The 19,811-nt window shown below is 46.1% G+C and overlaps 1 protein-coding gene across 1 annotated transcript; it reads left to right on the top strand.

Moving 5' to 3' along the window:
* Positions 1 to 18,105: 18,105 nt before the first annotated feature.
* LOC128889944 (uncharacterized) lies at positions 18,106 to 18,926 on the top strand (the record flags this gene model as incomplete). The annotated part of the gene is given in 2 exon segments (XM_054147984.1): positions 18,106 to 18,347; positions 18,418 to 18,926. Coding segments are annotated over 2 exon segments (751 nt in total), but the record flags the coding sequence as incomplete, so codon positions are not given.
* Positions 18,927 to 19,811: the final 885 nt, after the last annotated feature.

Below are 19,811 nucleotides of genomic sequence, written 5' to 3'. Positions count from 1 at the left end.
TAATTTTTGTATCTTTAGATTTAATAATTTTTATTTTTATTATGGAGAAAGATTAATTTTAACATTTACAATTATTGTCTATTGAGGATTAGGAATTATACGATTAATAGCGAGATATTATTTTATATTTTATACATTATTTTTTTCTTTACCATTATTAATATTCCTTTTTTACATTATTATATTTTGTTTATAGAAATATATTTTTTATATTAGGTGTATGAGGAAGAAAGGAATAGATGTGGGCAATCTTTCTCTCTCTCTCGCGTGTAGCTAGATTATAACTATAGGTTTAAGGTAATTTTAAGAAAAGGGCCTATGGTGAGGCGTTATTTTGTGAGTGGAACGGAGGTCCGCGTGTACCCCGCATTGGGAATCTAGAAACGCGGTAGCGTCTCGACGCCAAGTACATGAAAAAATAGCCTCCCCGTATATGCCTGGCGCTGGCGCTAACGCGTATCTTTTACTCGAAAAAACGCGATTCCAACCTAACCCGAAACATCTGTCATTATTAGCTCGCTATGCCTGCTGTATTTTCTAAATCTAAAGGCATTTTTCTTATGTAAATCGCACATAAGCTTTAGAATAAAACTAAAATCAATCAAATCGGTCCACGAACGACAGAGATATCGTAATATCATATAATGAATGTGTCAAAACGGCAGCACTTTTCTTTTCCTTTGACAAGGAATTTTTCGTCAACATTTAGCCAATAGGAGCTAAGGACGTTCGTCGATTCGTCGAATCTCGGAATCAGTCGGCAGCGCTCGTCCGTCGGAATTGTAATGTGGCTGTCACTCATGCCGCTCGTTCATTTCTAACGTGTAACTGTCAGTTTGGATTTGTGACACTTGGTTTCTTGCAACAAGACTTTCTCACATGCATTGTACGTACTTTTGAAAACTTAAAGGACTGAAACTGGAATTATAATACAATAAATTGTGCGTTACCAATAGTGGATCTCTTTCTTCATTTCTCATTTATGTTAAACATTTCAATTTCCAGCAACAAGACATTTTGCGATGCGTTGTGTATACTTTGGAAACATAAAAGACTGAAACTAGTATTATAATATAATAAATTGTGCGTTATTCATATGACATTAATTTTATTTGTAAATAACACATACAAACCTTATTTTACTTGCAAATTAATGTAGAGCTTAAAATAAAAATACATTTTTCTTTTATTGTAATAAGCGTAGAGTCTACAATATACATAATTTCTGATAGCTTCATAATTTTTTGGCTTCATAATGTGTCTGAAGCCAGATATAGGAAAGAGACCAGCTTCCGTCCTTTAAGTTTCCAAAAGTATACAGAACGCATGCCAGGATGTCTCACTGCAAGAAATTTAAATGTTAAAGATGAAGCGAGAAATGAAATAAAGAAATCAACTATTTGTAACGCATACTTTATTGTGTTAGAATAAAGTTCAGAAGTACGCAGACCGCGTGGCAGAAAGCCTTGTTGCAAGAAATTCGAATGTTAAAGTAAAGCGAGAAATGAAAAAAGAAATGCACTATTTGTAACGCACAATTTATCGTATTGCAATATCAGCTTCAGTCCTTAGAATTTTCAAAAGTACACATAATGCATGGCAGAAAGTTTTGTTGCAAAAAATTTAAATAATGAGAAAATGAACAGAGATCCACTATTTGTAACACATAAATTATTGTATTACAATAATATAGATAAAGAGAGGTCCAATTTAGTTTTTTAAATCCTCAAAAGTACGCACGACATATGACAGAAAGTCTTGTTTCCAGAAATTTAAATGTTACTGATAAAATGATTACAATAATATAGAAAATGGGAGATCAGTTTGAATCCTTTAAGGTTTCAAAAGTACGCAGAACGCATTGCGATAAGTCTCATTGCAAGAAATTTATTAAAAAAAAATTTAATCAATTTATCAGGAACATTTAAATTTCCGGAAACAAGACTTTCTGTCATGTGTTGTCAATACTTTTGAGAACTTAAAGGACTAAGTCTGACCTTTCTTTTTCTATATTATTGTAATACAATAAATTATCTATTACAAATAGTGGATCTCTTTTCATTTTCTCATTTTCTCATTATTTAAATTTGTTACAAGATTTTCTGCCATGCGTTCTATGAACGTATGAACTGTATTTTAATACAATAAATTGTGCGTTACAAATAGTTGATTTCTTTTTTTCATTTCTCGCTTCATCTTTAACATTTAAATTTTTTGCAGTGAGACATCCTGCCATGCGTTCTCTTTCCTTTTCTTATAACAGTTCATACGTACGCAGAACGTGTGACAGAAAGTCTTGTTGCAAGCAATTTAAATGTTTATCATGACGTGAAAATAAAAAAAAATGGTCCACTGTTTATAACACACCATTTTTTGTATTAGAACACTTATTCTTATTTGCACAAAATTAACATTAATTGAAATTTGTATTATGAACTTGTAATGCGAATCATAGCCGCAACCCTCTACTCTCGCGCTCGCGCCCCGCCGCGCTTGATCCCCATTCCCCCAAGCGTAATATGTACCACCGACCGCCGCTAGGCCGGGACCAAGCGTCATTGTAGAACGCGGCGCTCTCTCACAACCAAAGGTGTGAAGCGTCGCGCATATGTACCGAGCCCGCGACGCCTGAACGAGCAGTACTGTACACATCGAGCAGTAATTACAAAGATTTGTCGTTTAAACGCTTTCGTTTATTTTATTGTATCCCCGGCATATCTTCCGCCAACGGAGCCCGTTCAAAGAAAACGACCACGAGATCCCTCTGAGAACGCGGTCAACTCCGTCTACCCCCTCGCCCCTCAGAGGCTTTTGGCCTCGAGGCGTGGGACAATCTAGGTCACCGAAAGACGTGCCTCCACCGACAGCCGTCTTCGGGCCTCCACGGCCATTCGCCCGAGAAGAAAAGGTGTGGTCGCGCTGCCGATTCGACCCCCCTGAGGCACCTCCCTCCAGCTCCCACTTCTCGCAGTCCGACTACTCGCCGAATTTTTGTGCAAGGGTTCATACCGATACCGATTTCCCTTTGCGGCGAGGGCTCGGCCTTACTCCTACCACTACCCCCTTGTGGTATTCAGCGAACCCCGGCGACCGGCTGAGCAGCGCAGCCCTTTCCGGCGGTTCAACCGCTACCGAACCGCGTTATCGTGACAATCTGCACATTCAAACTTTTTTTTTTTATTACCGAGGTGGAGGAAATCTTCAAAAGACACCCCGCAGATATTGTTGGGGGGGTAGTGTCAGATTTCTACTGACTAAAACCTCCACCTTGGCGCCTTGGGGCGGAACAATACCAAAGGTAATACATCACTCCGAGGGGGTCATCATATCCGGTAACCAAACTCCCTGAAAAAAAGCCCCTAATACATAGAGCTCCCAACCCTTAAATAAAACCCGCCACATGCACGCAGCGGGTTCAACTGACCACGTTGGCCCTTTCCTTCCGTCCGAGCAGCGATGGGGGTTGCAGGTCCTACCCAGACTACTCGTAGGGGAGGGGAAACACCCAACCCAAGCCCCTACGTCCAGCCGCCCTTTTGACGGCTGGCCCCTTATGCGGAGTCCCAAAACCGCTCCCTTCACCCAATCGCGCCTCTAACTCCCAGCCAACACCTGTCGGGAGCAGACCCACCCTGAAGATCGCCGGGGGTCCTCATCCACCCCCCTAGCAGGAGGGCATTTTTTTTTTTAATTTATTTTTTTCTCTACCTGTTCCGCAGCTCGAGCATCAACTCATTGCTGCTTAGTGCTGAAAGCTCGTGAGATTGTTGTCTATCTTCCAGAACAGGGAATTTATATTCTTAATCTTTCTAATCTTTGTTTTATACCCTTCTTTTTTTAGGTCATTTCGCCGGTGGATTGCTTAACTCACCGCCCGACCCTGCCACGAGGAGGCAGATCTTCTACTCTTTCTAAGTGAATATTATATTATATTGATATTATTTTTCCTCTTATCCATCAGATGTATTCTTCTGTGTCTTCTTTCTTCCTTCTTTCTTCTTTTCTTCCGTCTTCTTTCTTCCTTCTTCTTCCATCTTCTTTCTTCCTTTATTGCTTCACCTTTTCCTTTACTATATTGGAGAGAGGATGTCGTCAGCAGCCCGTCTGGCTCTTATAATTATCTTTCTTTTACTAAACATTTCTTTCGCAAATATGCGAAAATGATTAAAATTTTCTCTACAAATTTCCATATTAAAATTTCTCAAAACATTGTACGCTTCACAATCGAAAATCAAGTGCTCTTGCGTTTCTGCTTCTGTATTACAGGCTGGACATATCGCTGTGTCACTCAAATTTCTTTCGTGTAACGAGTAATTCATTGAGCCATACCCAGTAATAAGATGAACTATCTGTACTGTTGGCTTAAACCAACTTGTTTCATTAACAAATCGTACATTACGAATAAATTTGTACGTATCTCTTCCATGAATTTCTTCATTCCATCTATTTTGCTATTCCATATACAAGCAGTCTTCTATCGCTTGTATTCTTAATTCCACAGACTGCTGACTGATTTCCTTCATTATCCCAAATCTCAAATCTTTATACGTTGCGTAGAGATTCCTCTTAATTCTCTTTATTAATCCAAACTTTACAACTTCTAAATCCATTGGCAGGAAACCCCCAACAACCTGCACAGCGCTGGTTGAACTGGTTCTGCATGCTCCGGTGACCATTAACATTATCGCTCTCTGTGCCGACAACAATTGTCTTCTTGGCGCTTCTTTTTGTGCTCTATCATACCAAATAAGAGCTCCATATATAATAATTGGCACATACACTGCTTTGTATAGTATGTTTAAGATGGGTCTTCTTATCCCCCATTCACTGTTTACATGTTTTTTCAGCGACATTATCTATTTTATTATTTTTTCTTTAATTGTTTTCACATGCAGCGTAAAAATCAACGCTGAGTCAACCATTATTCCTAAATATTTTATATTTGTTTCGTATTTTATATTACGCTTATAAAGTTTGATAACCGGGAGCCGCTACCTATTCAGTTTTCGTTTTACCAACATGGCTTTCGTTTTTGCAACAGAAATTTTCAATTTGTTCCGCGAACACCAGTTTTAAAACTGGCCCACCGCCGAATTTCCTAAAGCTTCTACTTCGATACGAGTATTTCCTTTAACCAATAACAAAACATGGCGATAACCTGTGAGCAATCTTCATTGTTAGATGTAAATTCATTTAAAAATTCATTCAAAACCCACTTCCATGCCGCAGGCCCAATTATCGATCCCTGGGGACATCCACGACTCACTTTATATTGAAATTTTTCATATTTATTGCTAACGAAAATTTTTTTATCACTGAAATATCCATCTAAAATTTTTGTAATAGACGAACTACAATTAGCCGCAATAACTCTTGCTTTTATAGCTGGCCACCATAAATGATCAAACGCTCCAACTATGTCCATAAAGATCGCCACTACGTATTTCTTTTCCGTACTACGGATGCTAGTTTTTAATTCCAGGAGAGCATCTTCAGTAGAATATCCCTTCTTAAAGCCATATTGCGTGTTACTTGAGAGTCCCATATCCGTGTATGACCTCTCGATTCGGTTCACAATGATTTTTTCAAATACTTTGCTCACCACCGGTAACAAAGCAATACGTCTATAAGATCCGATTAAACTTAAATTTACATCTATATTCTTTGGCAAAATGATTACTTTAGCTCTTTTCCAGCTTTTCGGATAAATTCCAGCCGATAAACATTTATTGAATACAACAACAAAAATTTCTTTCTTAACTATAGTCTAAAGTCTTTTTACTATTTCTGGACCAAAACCGTCCAATTCCGCAGCCTTTCCAACCTTGGTCCACTTCAAAGCTGCTTCAATTTCATTTGTTGTTATCTCTTCTTCCAAATTTAAGTTGTTATAATTTTCATTTATTCGACGGACTCTTCTATGATGCTCACCTTCGTTGTTGACAATATCACGAGACGCAAATTTTTTACATAAGACCTTTACTGACTCTTTCCAATTCCTTGTAATAGAGCCGTCTGGCAGTGTAATTGCTGTAACCGCAAAATTTTGTTGCAATTTACCTCTTACTATCTCATGGATTATTCCCCAGGAATCTTTATTTCCTTCCACATTTACAAAGTTTCTCCAAGACACTAACTTATTTTTCTTTATTTCAGTGACATATTTATTCCTTGCTTCTCTGTAACTTTCTCTTATATGTTCCAGGTTAGGATTGTTTAGTATGCCTAACGCACGACCAAGCTGTCTCTCCTTCCTTCGTGCGTCTCTTCTTAAGGCTGTGAGCTTCGTGGACCATCATGGAACTGGTCTATTTATTTTCTTCTTTCTAGGAATGGATCTTCTGCAGACTTCGGTAAGTTGTTTATTTATCCTAGCGATGCATCTCTCCGGATTCAAGTTTCTTAAGAGTTCTATCTCATCTGTGTCGAAAATCCGGTTAACTTCTTCTTCAAATTGATCCCATCTTGCTGCTTTTACTTTAAACTCTCTCTCTCTCTCCAGAATAGGTATCTGGTCTCGCTATCCGCATTTGGAGCCTGAGAGTAATTAAATTGTGATCCGAAATTGAGCCCAAGATAAGATTCGGTTGACAATGCTATTTCCAGCCAATGAAATGTCGATACTCGACCTTCCGTGTATGCTGGAATACGTAAACGTATCACTAGGTCTATTTAGTGTATTCAGGTTCCTAGTAAAAATAAATTCCTCGCATTGGGTGCCTGACTCGTCCAGATCTGTCGCAAACCAAGAAGGGGGTTTCGCATTTGCATCCATCATAATGATAGTATTATTCTCTCCAATTTCAGTTAAACAATTTTCAAGTTTAGCTACAAATCCGTCTGCTGTAATCGAATGCTGGCAATACAAATTAATGAAATAAAATTTTTGTTCCCCGTACGTGATGTAAATACATAGCATATGCTCCGACTGAAATTCTGGCATTACAAATCCAATTTAGTACCATCGATTATTATTGCAACTCACGGAACATTACATAATGGTTGAATCACCATCATATTAGAAGATTTATATCCCATAACCTTTTTCCGGAAGATATACGGTTCCTGAACACATAGTATATCCAATCTTTCATCTTCAATTATTTTTCTAAGGTCCGCAGCAGCCGTTATTGAACGCTGTGTATTTACTTGACCTATTTTTAGGACCATTGTATTTTATTTCTATAAATCTCAATCTGTCTCAAATATTCCGGGCATATTTTGTTGCGAACACTATGCGCTATATCCTTCCTCTTTAACCTAACACAATCTGGACACTGTAGGTTATTTTTTTGTTTGCAATCATCCCTTTCATGATCATTGCCTCCACAGTGTTCGCAAATTTGCTTTGGCACCGTACAAAACTTAGCTACGTGCCTATATATATGGCATTTAAAACGTCTTGCGATGTTAATATATTCTCTCACGCGGTATGTCCGCCAAAACATAAAAACTCTTCCTCCTGTTGTTAGCTTCTTAAATGCCTTTCCAGGCAGCTGAACAATCCAGTTAACCTGGTCACTATTTCTAATTTTAAAAAGGTGCCTAAAACTTACTTTTTGTGAAAGTTCTACTCTTTCTTCTTCCGTTGAAGTATCAAAGTTCTTAGCAACCAAATCCTTTTTCAGTTCCTCAGAACTTAGGTCGCTTTCAACATCATAAATGATGACTGTAGGGTCTAACTTTTTTGGCTCAGCAGCACTTACTCCAATAGTTTCTAATCTCACTTGATTAATTACTTCTATATCCTTTTTACTTTCTACCTCAATAAGTACCCCCTTATTTTGAAGTTGTCTTATGTTTCTCACTTTTAACTGCTGTCTTTTGTTCTCTAGCTTTTTGGTCACTTGTGCTCTTATCTCACCATTGGTTCTTTTATCCTTTTCATCTACAGGCTTTATGAGGAACACTTTGCTTCTGTGCTTGACTTCTGGATCTTGACCTTGCTGGACCTGAAGCCAGACCAGCCCCACGAGCTGCAACTTTTGCGTAGGTAAGTGTTGGTCTTTTGGCACATTCCTCATGTTGAGCCTGTAGCTTCTCTTTCTCCAAAATCGTGTTTTGGAGTTTGGACTCCAGAACACTCCACTTCGACAATATGTACTTTATCGCCGGTTTTGTCAACTTATTGTTTTCATTAAATAGAAAGGCCTCCAGACTTTCCCTTTCCCTTCTTACCTCATCTAGTGTTGTCGATGATAGCCTTGAAACTTCTGGCGATTTATCCTGATCCATAGCATACCTTTTCCTTTTTCCTAATAAAGGAGACCCCATATCTTCAGGAATGGAGGATATCGAGCTAGCCCTACTATGTCTACCTTTAGGTGATGACATTCCACTTGAAGATGCTATCTGCGTCGGTGTTAGTTTCGTCAACACTGTTACCGTCTCCATTTCCTCTCCAGTACTCACTACCTCCTTCGCCGCCTTCTTCGTCTTGGTTTTTAAAGATTTAAAAGAACTCATAGTTGATCTCACGAGTGTGATGGAAAGGAGGTCCACCCGACCAGAGCCACCTTTGCCCGGGCAAGCTTAGTACACTGAAGTTTCGGCAGGGTTCCCCAGGTTGGTCGCTTGGGATTGGGACTGCTCACCTAACCACACATCCCATCGCCACGCACCATAGCTTAGGATTCGGGGGCAATTTATAGAGTTACCATACTCGTAATCCGGCCGATTAAGGCAAGATCCCCGGGCCCCTGCCGTCTCGTGCCGAAATACCGAAGTGGTTTTATGATTGGGTCATTGAGAGTTTCCCTCGATACCCACGGACTAATCCGTGGCTACGAGGTACTAACGGTGGTAACCACTAGGACGTGAACGCTTGCAATGAGCTGGATGGACCCCGGTCTGATCTCGGATACTAGAACAGAAATCCCAACACCTCAAACGACCGCCGGAGTACGTCAATCCAACCCCCTATCACCCCTAGCAGGGGGGCAGGTATCTTTCCCCGAGTGCGGGTGGCAAAGGCCGAAATCCACTTCGGTGCGTCTGCACCTGGAGGATCCACTGCGCACTCTCACCGCCGCCCCCCAAAGGTTATCTTTCGGGGAGTATCTACCTTTGGGACCCGGAAAGTTCCCATGTATCCCGTCATCCTCGTTCGAGCCTCACGTCTGGAAAGAAAAATTGTCATATGGTTAGTGATATAGGTCAATAAAATAACATTAAGTCAAGAAGCTAAAATAAATAAGATTGGTCAGTACTATGGTCATAAAATAAAATAAGCTCTGTGTAATAAACTAATACTCCCTGGCTATTGCATGCACGTGTAAATAAGGATAAAATATGTGTTAGAGGTCCGCCTCTAGATGGACCGGTCCGGAGACCGATGGGGACTGCCAACGGGTCACTCCACCGAGTCCCCGGACCCTACCCCGGTATCGCCCGGGGGGATAGGTATCTCTGCCACGTCTCGGCGGCGGCGCACATATCGGGCGGGAGGCACCCAGCCTCCTGCCCGCTCCTCCCGATCGAGCTCCCGCTCGTACTCAGCTTTGGCAGTGAGTACCTTAGTAATGAAGGTCTCCACCGCCGTCCATTCCTCCCTACCGCGTATCATATACCGCCCCATCCCCCGCAAGGAGGGGGGGGGGGGCGTCGTCGCTCATCAAGCTCTCGAGGGCGAGCCTCTCAGCGGCCCAACGGTCGCACCGGACGAAGGTGTGCTCCACCGTGTCGGGGGCCCCACAGCCATACCAGCACTGCGGGGACGAGGCTATTTGCAACCAATATCGGTATGCATTGAATACCCCGTGCCCCGTTAGTGCTTGGCTGATGCAGTATGTCAAATGGTTGTAGGGCCTCTGGATCCAGTCCCGGATGACCGGGATCCATTCGTATGCGACACGGCGGGAGCTTACCGCATCCCACTCCGCCTGTCATCTACCGAGCGTATTTTCTCGGATACGTTCAATGGCCAGGCGGAGCTCGTCGTCCGTGCGGGCCTGCGGCTCCGCCCTTTGGCCCTCGAGGACCTCAAAGATCCGACACCTCTCCTTGATTTTATGGAGGATGGGCGGAATCCCGGCGATCACCGGCAGTGCCTCATTGGGCACATTCCGATAGGCCTTGCACACCCGGATCAGCCCTACCCGCTGGGCAGAGACAACCTTTTGTCGCCGGGCTGCTACGCCCATGGCCCCGCCCCATATGGGGGCCGCGTAGAGCAACACCGACTCCGTCACGTTGTAATAGAACGCGCTGACCTGTTGGCCCGTTCCGCCGACATTCGGCATGAACCGGGCCAGCGCGTACATTACCTTGGTGGCCTTGGAGGAGACCCTCTCGATATGCACTTTAAAATTGTGCGACCGATCGAACGTCACCCCCAAATACTTCAAGCTAGTCTCAGGAGGAACCAGCTAATCCCCGACTGGCACCCGCAAGGGGGGGCCTAACCACTTACGGTTGCCCAGGAACACTTCGGCCTTTTCTGGGGCGATCCTGAGCTTCACCGACGACATCCATTCTTCCACGGACCACATACAACTCTGAATGCGAGTATCCAGTGTGTCGCGGTTCATGCACGTCACAACGACGAAAATATCGTCGGCGTACCCGATGGTGGTGCACCCCCTAGGAAGGCGGAGGCTCAGCACGCCGTCGTAGAAAATGTTCCACAACAGCGGGCCGAGCACCGACCCCTGCGGGACGCCGCAGACCACTCTACGGCGCCTCTCTCCCTCCGCTGTGTCGTAATAAATATATCTACGACAAAGATACGCCCCCACAACCCGGCGAAGGTATAGGGGAACTCCCCGTTCACTCAGTTTCGCCATCAATATACCCCGGTCAAGGGAATTAAAGGCATTTTTTACGTCCAATGCGATGAGGACGCAGAATCGCCGATAGCGCTTAGCCACCTCAGCTATATTCTGCATATGCCTCATCGCCTGGGACGTGCTTTGGCCCGCACGGAAGCCGTATTGCAACGGCGACAATCCGCGCGGGCCTAACGCCTGTTCCAACCTTACCTTGACGATATTCTCCCATACCTTCGCCAAGTGGCCAATCAGGCAGAGGGGGCGGTATGCGGAAGGAGAGGCAGGGTCCCTTCCCGCCTTCCTCAACAGTACCAGCCGCTGGTCCCTCCAACGCTGGGGGACGTATGGGTGCCGGAGGCAGCCGTCCATGCTGGCCCTCAGCATCTCACCGCCCCCCTTTGCCACCTCGGTGACGACTTTGCCCAGGACGCCGTCACGCCCTGGACCCGTCTCCAGGTGTGTGGCCCGAAGCGCCCGCGCCACTTCGTCCTCGGTCACAGGCGGGACCGACCACCGCAGAAGACTCTCCAGGTCGCGGCCCGACCTGTAAGCCTCCGCGGCCGCGTTCTCCGCATCCGGTGGGACTGGAAAAAGCTCGGCCAGCAACACCTCCATCTGTGCGGCCGGCATCAGAGGAGGGGGGAGACGCCGAGTGACCATATTCATCACCACCCGGTAAGGTCTCCCCCACACATCTCTTTCCAGCAAACCCTTTCCTTACAGCTTAGGATGAGGATGTGGAGCTCGCGACGAGCCGCCTGGTGCTCTTCGAGGAGCACTGGTACCTCTGGACGCCGCATCTTGCGCGCCCGCTGGAGTCTCCTCCGACTGGAGTGCATCCGCCGACGCGCCAGCGCAATCTCCGAGGACCACCAGCACTTGGCCGTACCCAGACAGGAAGGGGGGCCTCCTGGGCGCCATACTCAACAAGCATGCCCGTTCGATGGCGTCCAGGGCGCCCTCTATTTCCGCGGACATCAGGTGGGACGAGAGATCCAGACGTACGACCTCACGCCTAATGGCGCTAATCAGCACGTCCGAATCCAGCGTCTCCACCCTCCACCCCAGTATGTGGCGGGGCTCGATCGAGTCCCCGCCTGCCTTGCCGAAGACGTGCCACAGATACTGGTGGTCAGACGCCGTAAACTCTTGCAGGATGGTGCTGGATTGCAGCCCCCGCAGCAACACGGCGTCGCACGCCAGCACGTCGATCTTGGTAGTAGTGTTCTCTGGAATGAGAACGGGCCGGCACTGTCCAAGAGCGTCAGCCCCAATCTTTTGAAAACTTCCAGCAGGACGCGACCCTTGTGGTAGAGCGTCCGCAAACCCCAGGCCGGTGACTTCGCATTGAAGTTACCGGCCATTATTCGCTTTCTGGGCCCGTCGCGGCAAGCGGCCTTTAACCCCTCCAGCTTACAGGCCAGACCCTCGTGGTTCAACCGGGGGGTGAAATAACAATTGGCGACGAGTACATCCTCCACCCGTGTGATGATGAATCCGTCGCCAGCCCCCCCCCCCCCCCTCCGCCCGCCCCCCTGCCGTTGTAGCATCCTCCTGGAGGCCGCCGAACTCAGTCACCCAGATGACAGCCTTCCTAGAGAGGTCGCACGTCCACCTTGGCCGACTATTCCACGGCTCTGAGACCAGGACCATATCGGCCTTAGGCTCTTCTGCGGTCCTGGTCATCAGGCCACGAGCGATCCTGCAGTTGTTCATATTAAACTGCAGGACCCTCACGATGCCGGTCCTTTCCCGCTCCTCCGCAGGCCTTCCAGAAACCGAGGACAAATCCTGCTAGCCGCTATATGTGCGGCCTTGGCAGCCGGGACACCATTGCCGACACAAAGCCGGCACACCAAAGCCAGGGCCTTGCAGTTGGCCATATCGTACCCCGGCTGGCCGCACTTACGTCAGAGGCTCTCCTCGAGTTTGCACGCCACGCTAATGTGCCCGAAGGCGTGGCACTTGTAACATTTCGTCACCGACGGCACCACACGGACCCGCGCCGACACATACCCTATGCGGATCGTGGCCCCGTCGGCGACTCCACTCGCCCATTTCTGCGGAACCTCTAACACCGCCACCTGTGTCCCCCATGAGGTAGGTCGCAGGACCTTCAGCCTGACCTCCCCGGGGGCCTCGATGCCGAGGCGGGTACAAAAGGTGGTAACCACTTCCGCCCTGCCGATGACGGGATCGAGGTCCCGCACCTCGATCTCCACCCTCGGGACTACAGCCCTAGCAGAGGCGGCTGCCCATAGTTTACCCACTAGGGATTCCCGCAACTCGGCAGCTCCGCTCTCACGCGCAACCGCAAAGAGAACCTCCCCCTTGCGTGTCATCCTAATTCGCTTTACGCCCCCCCCCCCCCCGGCCGGGTCCCCCGGGGGGCCAGCCACCTGTCGGACGAGGTCCTCGTATCTAACCCCGAGGGCCGAGACTATGACGGCCTCCGACCTGGCCTTGCCTCTACGCTGTATCGGCGGCTTGGCCGGATCTCCGAAGACTTTGGCGCCGTCGGCTCCTTTACTCCCCCTAACTTCCTTCCATGGGGCCGGACGGGGGCCACCCCCACCACCGGAGGCGTACCACCCGCCACGCCCTCAACCTTCCCCTGCGCCCTTTTAATCCACACGTTCTCCGCAGGTGGAGGCGCCGGGACCGCCTGTCCCTCTGTATTCCTCTTCATCTTCTTGCTTTTACCCCTACCCTTCCGGGGAGTAACCGCTGTCCAGCCCTCCCCGGGAAGGGCCACCCTCTTCCTGACCACCAGCCCGGTGCTAGCAGCGCAATCCGAGGCCGAGTTACCGGCCTTCCATTTGGCTCCCCCCCCCCCCCCCCCCGTTACTTTGTGGGGTACCCGCCCCGCACTTTCCACCGATGGCTCCGTTTGCGAGGCCACCTCCACGCCGGCAACGGTCGCGCGCGGGCCACATGCGAACCCACCACCCCGCAGCTTCTCCTCCCCCCATTTTTCAGTGCTGTTTTTGCACTTTTTTCCCAGAGCCCTGACCTCCGGGTCCCCTGTCAAGCGGGCGGCGAGCTTTGCCACGAGGGCCTCCATGTCGGAGACAACCGCAAGCAGCTCCGCCGGCACCGCTCCGCCCCCCTGGGTTTGTCCCCCCCCCTCCCGCATACCCTGTACTAGCGTGGGCCACCTCCGCTGGTTTTATAGGGACATCATCTTCGTGATTTTTCCACGGACTATCCCCTATCACCACCAGCGAGAGAGTAATGGGAGGGACACTCCTGTCTGCTTCCGGTGGGGACCTCGCCACTGGCCCTCCCGTCTAGATGGTTATGTCCTTGAGATTTTCACCCAGAGCCAGGGTGTTACGCCGCACGGTTGTGGCCGCCTCCTCGCCAGACGTGTCACTGGCCGTCGCGCCCGCACTGGCCACCCTACTCGCGGGACCCGCTCGTCGCTTCCCCGCTCCGCCCTTAATCCTAGAGGCGGACGTGGAGAACACCTCCTCCTGCAGGGGTGCTGCCACCCCGGTTATCGTTGGCCAACCTGACTCTAGTTCTTTCGGTTGTGTTGATTTTTCTTGATATAGTTAAGGTTTCACCAGCACATCGTGAGCGGCATGGGGGGCCGCAGGACGGGAACGGGTATACTCTCGGGGGATCTGCCTAACGAAAGACAGGACCCCCCACCCCAGTTCCTCGTGGCCCGTCGTATACGTTTTCCCCCCCGGGAATTCCGCACAGGGGAGACCCGCCCGTAGCAGGTGCAGGCTCCGACACCTGCACCTCACGTCGCACTACCCGGTCGGGGTCCCGAAGGGGCTGGCTCCTGATCCCGGGGGGCACTACCTCTTCAGCAGCGCAAGCGCACATCAGCCCCCCCCCCCCACGTGGGCGACCGAAAGCAAAGCCAACCCACGTGGGGAGCACTCCCAGAGGGCCACCGCCCGGAAATGACCTCTCCTCGTCCCTGTAAATAAAGCTGTGTGTGTTTATGTGTGTCAGAGGTGTCAGGGTAGTGTGTTGTAATAGTGTGGTGTGAAGGTTTGTGCAATGGTACCTCTTAGTAAGGGCAGCCCCCCCCCCCCCCCCCACGGCCCCGCAACGCGGAAGTTGGCCGAGGCGTCAGCCGGCGGCACTGCCCGTAGGCATTCCTACCACAAGGTGGGCACCGCAGGGATGCTATCACTTACAACCTGTTGTGCCCTCAGGCGATTTTTAAAGAATTTTGGGATATCGTGGGTTTTGGAGCGTTTAAAGAGTTGGAATTCACCGGTGTTCGATGCTGAGTCGAAGGATCGTATCTCCAGCAATGTACTCTCAACGATGACTTTATTCAAAATGTGCTCAGAACTCTCTTTTACATGATGTTATTGTTTTTATAGTCTTTGTTGGCAATCGGGCATGACCATATATGGTCATGTTGCCAGGCGTGAGTGCTGCAAGCTTGCAGTCCTCGCGTCAAAGTATGTCGCTAATTTCGGAAATTCTTGACCGGGCATAATCGGGTTGTTACTCGATTAGCGATGGTCGATAATATGTTGCAATAATCGAGTGTCAGGCCACAACAAACCATATACTTTCCAATACAATATCACTACACTTAGCCTTTAAAATAATATTCAATTTGCGGCGCCAAATGTCACGAACACGAACTGACAGGTTATACAGGTTAGAAATGACAACTGTCACAAATACAAACTGACAGATTATACAAGTTAGAAATGAACGAGCGGCGTGAGCGGCAGCCATATTACAATTTCGGCCGACGAGCCCTGTCGACTGATTCCGAGAGTCGACGGAATCGACGAACAGCCTTAGCTCCTATTGGCTAAATGTTGACGAAAAATCGACTGGAAAAGTATAAGACGGTAATATTTTTGAATGTATCGTGACATGATATTACGATATCTCAGTTGTACGTGGACCGATTTTATTTATTTTGGTTTTATTCGAAAGCTTATATGCGATTTACATAAGAAAAAGGCGTTTAAATTTAGAAAATATTGCAGGCATGATGAGATATTAATAAAAAAAGTTTCCAGTTAGGTTAGAATGGACAATCTCTCCTGTAAAAGGTATAAGCGGTAGCGCCACGTTATACAGGCTGGCTGTACAATTTTTCATGAACTGGGCGTCGAGACGCTACCGCGTCTCTAGATACAGACAATATAGAGTTCTCTTGCAATGCGAATAGTAAAGCGTTACAAAGTGCGGGTCGATATATCGGCTCTGGCACTTCTCGCCAGTGCAGCAAGGTCAGTTTAGTTCCGCCACTGAAAGAGTTAAAAGAAAAATGTATGACCGCGGGCACTTTTTAAACTTACTACAATACTGAACCATGCTAAAAAGCGTCTTTAGACTACTGGCACAACAGACGCAGCAGAGAAGACTGCAGCGCTGCAGTGGATAGCGCGATAGCGAAGCAGCCATATTGCCATACAAATCTATTGCGTGTTGCGTACCGCTACTTTTGATACAGATAAATTAATTCCCATGTCACTCCTAGATGGCAGAGCGGAGACCCGTTTGCCCGTTGTTATGGAATGTGAATGAGCCTTTGCGTTTGGCAATTCTGTTTGAAGTTAGTTTAGCGCCAATTACGATTTTCTTGTATTTACGGCATTTCGTTTTTTTTTTTGTATTGCATTTTATTTAAAACAATTTGTTAATACTCTCGCATAACGACCGTTAACCAGTACAGACGTCTATTGTAAAAGCTTGTATTTAAAGTAAAAAAATTCAACGTTTGTATTAAATTAGTTATATTCAAACTGTTACAATAAAGTTAATATTACATTTCTTAATTTATCTTAAATTAACTTATTCCTGGCTAGGCCGCACGCACTTCTGATAATCTTGTCCCATGCGGCGTGAACGCCAGTAAAACCCTAAATCCTTAAAAATAAACCCGCACGGACGCGCAACAAAATTGGTGACAACGGTGGGATCTTTCCAACATTAAATAATTTTATTAACTCAGGGCATTAGAATCAGTGCATCTTATCTCTCTTGGGTTTTCCGCACGGATTCCCCAGGAGCAAGGGCAAATGCTGGAGATGGTGATCTCGACGACCGTGCTTGTTAATAATCGTTGATCACATGCACCTTGCCCACGGGTCTTCCTGCTGATAATTCCTTCCTTCAATAATTGCATTTGCATAATCCTTAATTTCAGCATTTTGTATTATTTCTATAAACTTGTACTTAGATTCTATTAGGTACAAGTTTTCAGATAGCCAACTGTACATGTGATCGATACAATATTCGAAAGCGAACAACTTTTGTACGGTTTTTTCGCTCATGAACATAGAGACGGTAGAATTTGAGAGATTTGCGAGGTTTACGTCGTTTAGTTGTCGGAATTTAACTGTTACATCATTAATGCTTATCGGCTCGCTCGAGGTTCCCAATGTATCAGCAAAAATCTGCAGAATGTTATGCCTCTTTCGTAGGAGATCTTTTCACGTATCCATAGAAAATTTAATTTCGTTTCCACGAGAGTCTTCTATAGCCAACTCTACGTCGCAGGAACCACCGATTCGAACTCCGATGTCGAGATACTTGTAGAATGTATCCGTCAGGGGATATCTCCTCCCCAGTATACGCACCACGCGTGTTACACTACGTTCCGAATGAACATTATCGCTATCACTGACAAAAGAAACAAAAAATTTTAAAGGATATTGAATTTTTGACTGCATATTTTGCAATATGTTGTCAAAGAACTTATTGTGTGCGCGATTTCTTTGTTAATGGTTGGTTGAACTCCTTGTTCATTGCGAACAATGATTGAAAAAAAAACGCGTTTAGACATTTTTACATAACACCCCACACTCTTTGTCAGATGAAAAAAAATACTAAAATAGCAAATCTCTCCTCCCACATACACTTCCCTTCTTATGTACATTTATTTTTAGCATACAAACCTTTAGATAGCGTGCGCGCGATCTAATTTTTTTACACATAACATAAATTCTTAATAATCGCATAATACGCTCGAGATCTAGGAGTAAATCTATACAAGATCACGTGCAAAGGAAATATACCAGGATTTGAGTGGTAGAATCCCACCACCCTAGCATCGCTGGAAGAATTTCAAGAACGGGTTAGCGAATGGGCGCCGTCGCGTATACTCAATTTAATTGATAACGTGAATAAATATATGCCGCTGCATGCTGGATGTACCATACAATTACCGCAAGAAATACAACTAAAGAGAGCTGCAATCAACGTATGCTCGAAGGACAATGCATGTTTCGCGTGGTCAGTAGATGCTGCTCTGCATCCAGCCGAAAGTCACGTATATCGGGCATCGGCATATCCTCATTATTCAACGGTGTTGAATACCCAGGATATCGATTTTCTAATGTCATTGAACCCAATTAAAAAGTTTGAACACGCCAACAGCATCTCCATCAACGTCTACACCATTGAAGAAAAGAAGATTCTGCCGATACGGCTCGCCACACAGAAGATGGAGAGACACGTCAATTTGCTGTATTTAGAAGGAGCAAACGGTGTGGGACATTTCGCGTGGATCAAAAACTTATCGCGCCTCATGAGCTCACAATTGAGTAAAAATAATCATCGAAAATACTTTTGCGATAGGTATGTATAGAATTCTTTTTCTTTTTAAATATGTTATGTTTGAAAAAAAATTTATGTCTTTTTATTGCAGATGCTTGCACTACTTTAGTTCGAGTTAAAAGCTGGAAGCTCACACCGTAGATTGCGAGAAGATGAGTGATTGCGCAATCGTATTACCAGATGATGACAGCAAGTGGCTCAGCTTCGAGTGACTTCCATTTGTGATGTACGGCGACCTCGAGTGCATTCTAGAGAAAACTGATCGAGGAGCGCCAAGATACACGTATCAGCATCATAAAGTATTTAGTATTGCATATTATGTTCAATGCGCGTACGATTCGTCCTTGTCAGTATACCGATGTCGTCGTGATGCGAACTGTGTTTCCTGGTTCGTCGAAGAATTAAAGAATTTGGCACATTTTGTTAAATCAATTTTATCAAATAACATACAAATGGATGATTTAACGAGTGAACAGCAGGAGACATTTCGCAACACGACGCACTGTCACATTTGCGAAAAACCGTTTGGAGAAAACGATACGAGGGTGCGCGATCATTGCCATCTAACCGGTCGGTACAGAGGTCCCGCACATTCCAATTGTAATTTAAATTGAAAAAACTCTTTTTGCATTCCCATAGTTTTTCATAATTTGTCCGGTTACGATTCGCATTTTATTATCGAAGAAATAGCTACAGCCTTCGAGGGTGCCGTCAGCGTATTGCCGATAACAAAAGGAAAGTACATCTCGTTCACAAAAAGTGTCAACGATCCAAATGGACCGTCGCGAAATTGTATAAAATTGAGATTCATCGATTCATACAAATTCGTGAGTACCAGTCTCGATAAATTAGCGTCTTTCTTAGATAAAGGAAATTAAGAATTTTACGAACCGAGTTTCAAAATTTGTCGTACAAATTTGTGGTACGTGTTCGTACAAGTACCTTGACTGTGCCGAAAAGTTGGAACAATCATGTTTGCCATCGCGCGAATCATTTTACAGTTCCTTGCCGGGTGATACAGTATCGGAGAGCGAGTACGCACACGCCGAGAACGTGTGGACACGGTTTTCCATTCAAACGCTAGGCGAGTATAGCGATTTGTATTTGAAAACAGATGTCTTGCTGTTGGCCGATATTTTTGAAAACTTTCGTGAAAGCTGTATAACAAGTTACGGACTCGATCCCGCGTATTATTACACTCTACCCGGTTTTACGTGGGATGCCATGCTGAAGCATACAAAAGTTAATTTCGAATTACTAACAAATATCGACATGGTCCTGTTTATCGAACGCGGTATACGCGGCGGATTAAGTCAATGTTCAGGTAGATACGCGAAAGCCAATAATAAGTATGTACATGCATGTACTTACATGCAGTCATACGATCCCTCGAAACCATCGTCGAACTTGATGTACTTTTATGTGAATAATCTGTATAGGTGGGCAATGTGTCAACCATTACCATATGAAGAATTTCGATGGGTC

Source organism: Hylaeus anthracinus, unplaced genomic scaffold (genome assembly GCF_026225885.1).
Source record: "Hylaeus anthracinus isolate JK02 unplaced genomic scaffold, UHH_iyHylAnth1.0_haploid 11998, whole genome shotgun sequence".
Taxonomy (NCBI): Eukaryota; Metazoa; Arthropoda; class Insecta; order Hymenoptera; family Colletidae; genus Hylaeus; species Hylaeus anthracinus.
Note: the sequence above shows the minus strand (reverse complement) of the source record. Positions and strands in the feature narration are given on the sequence as shown.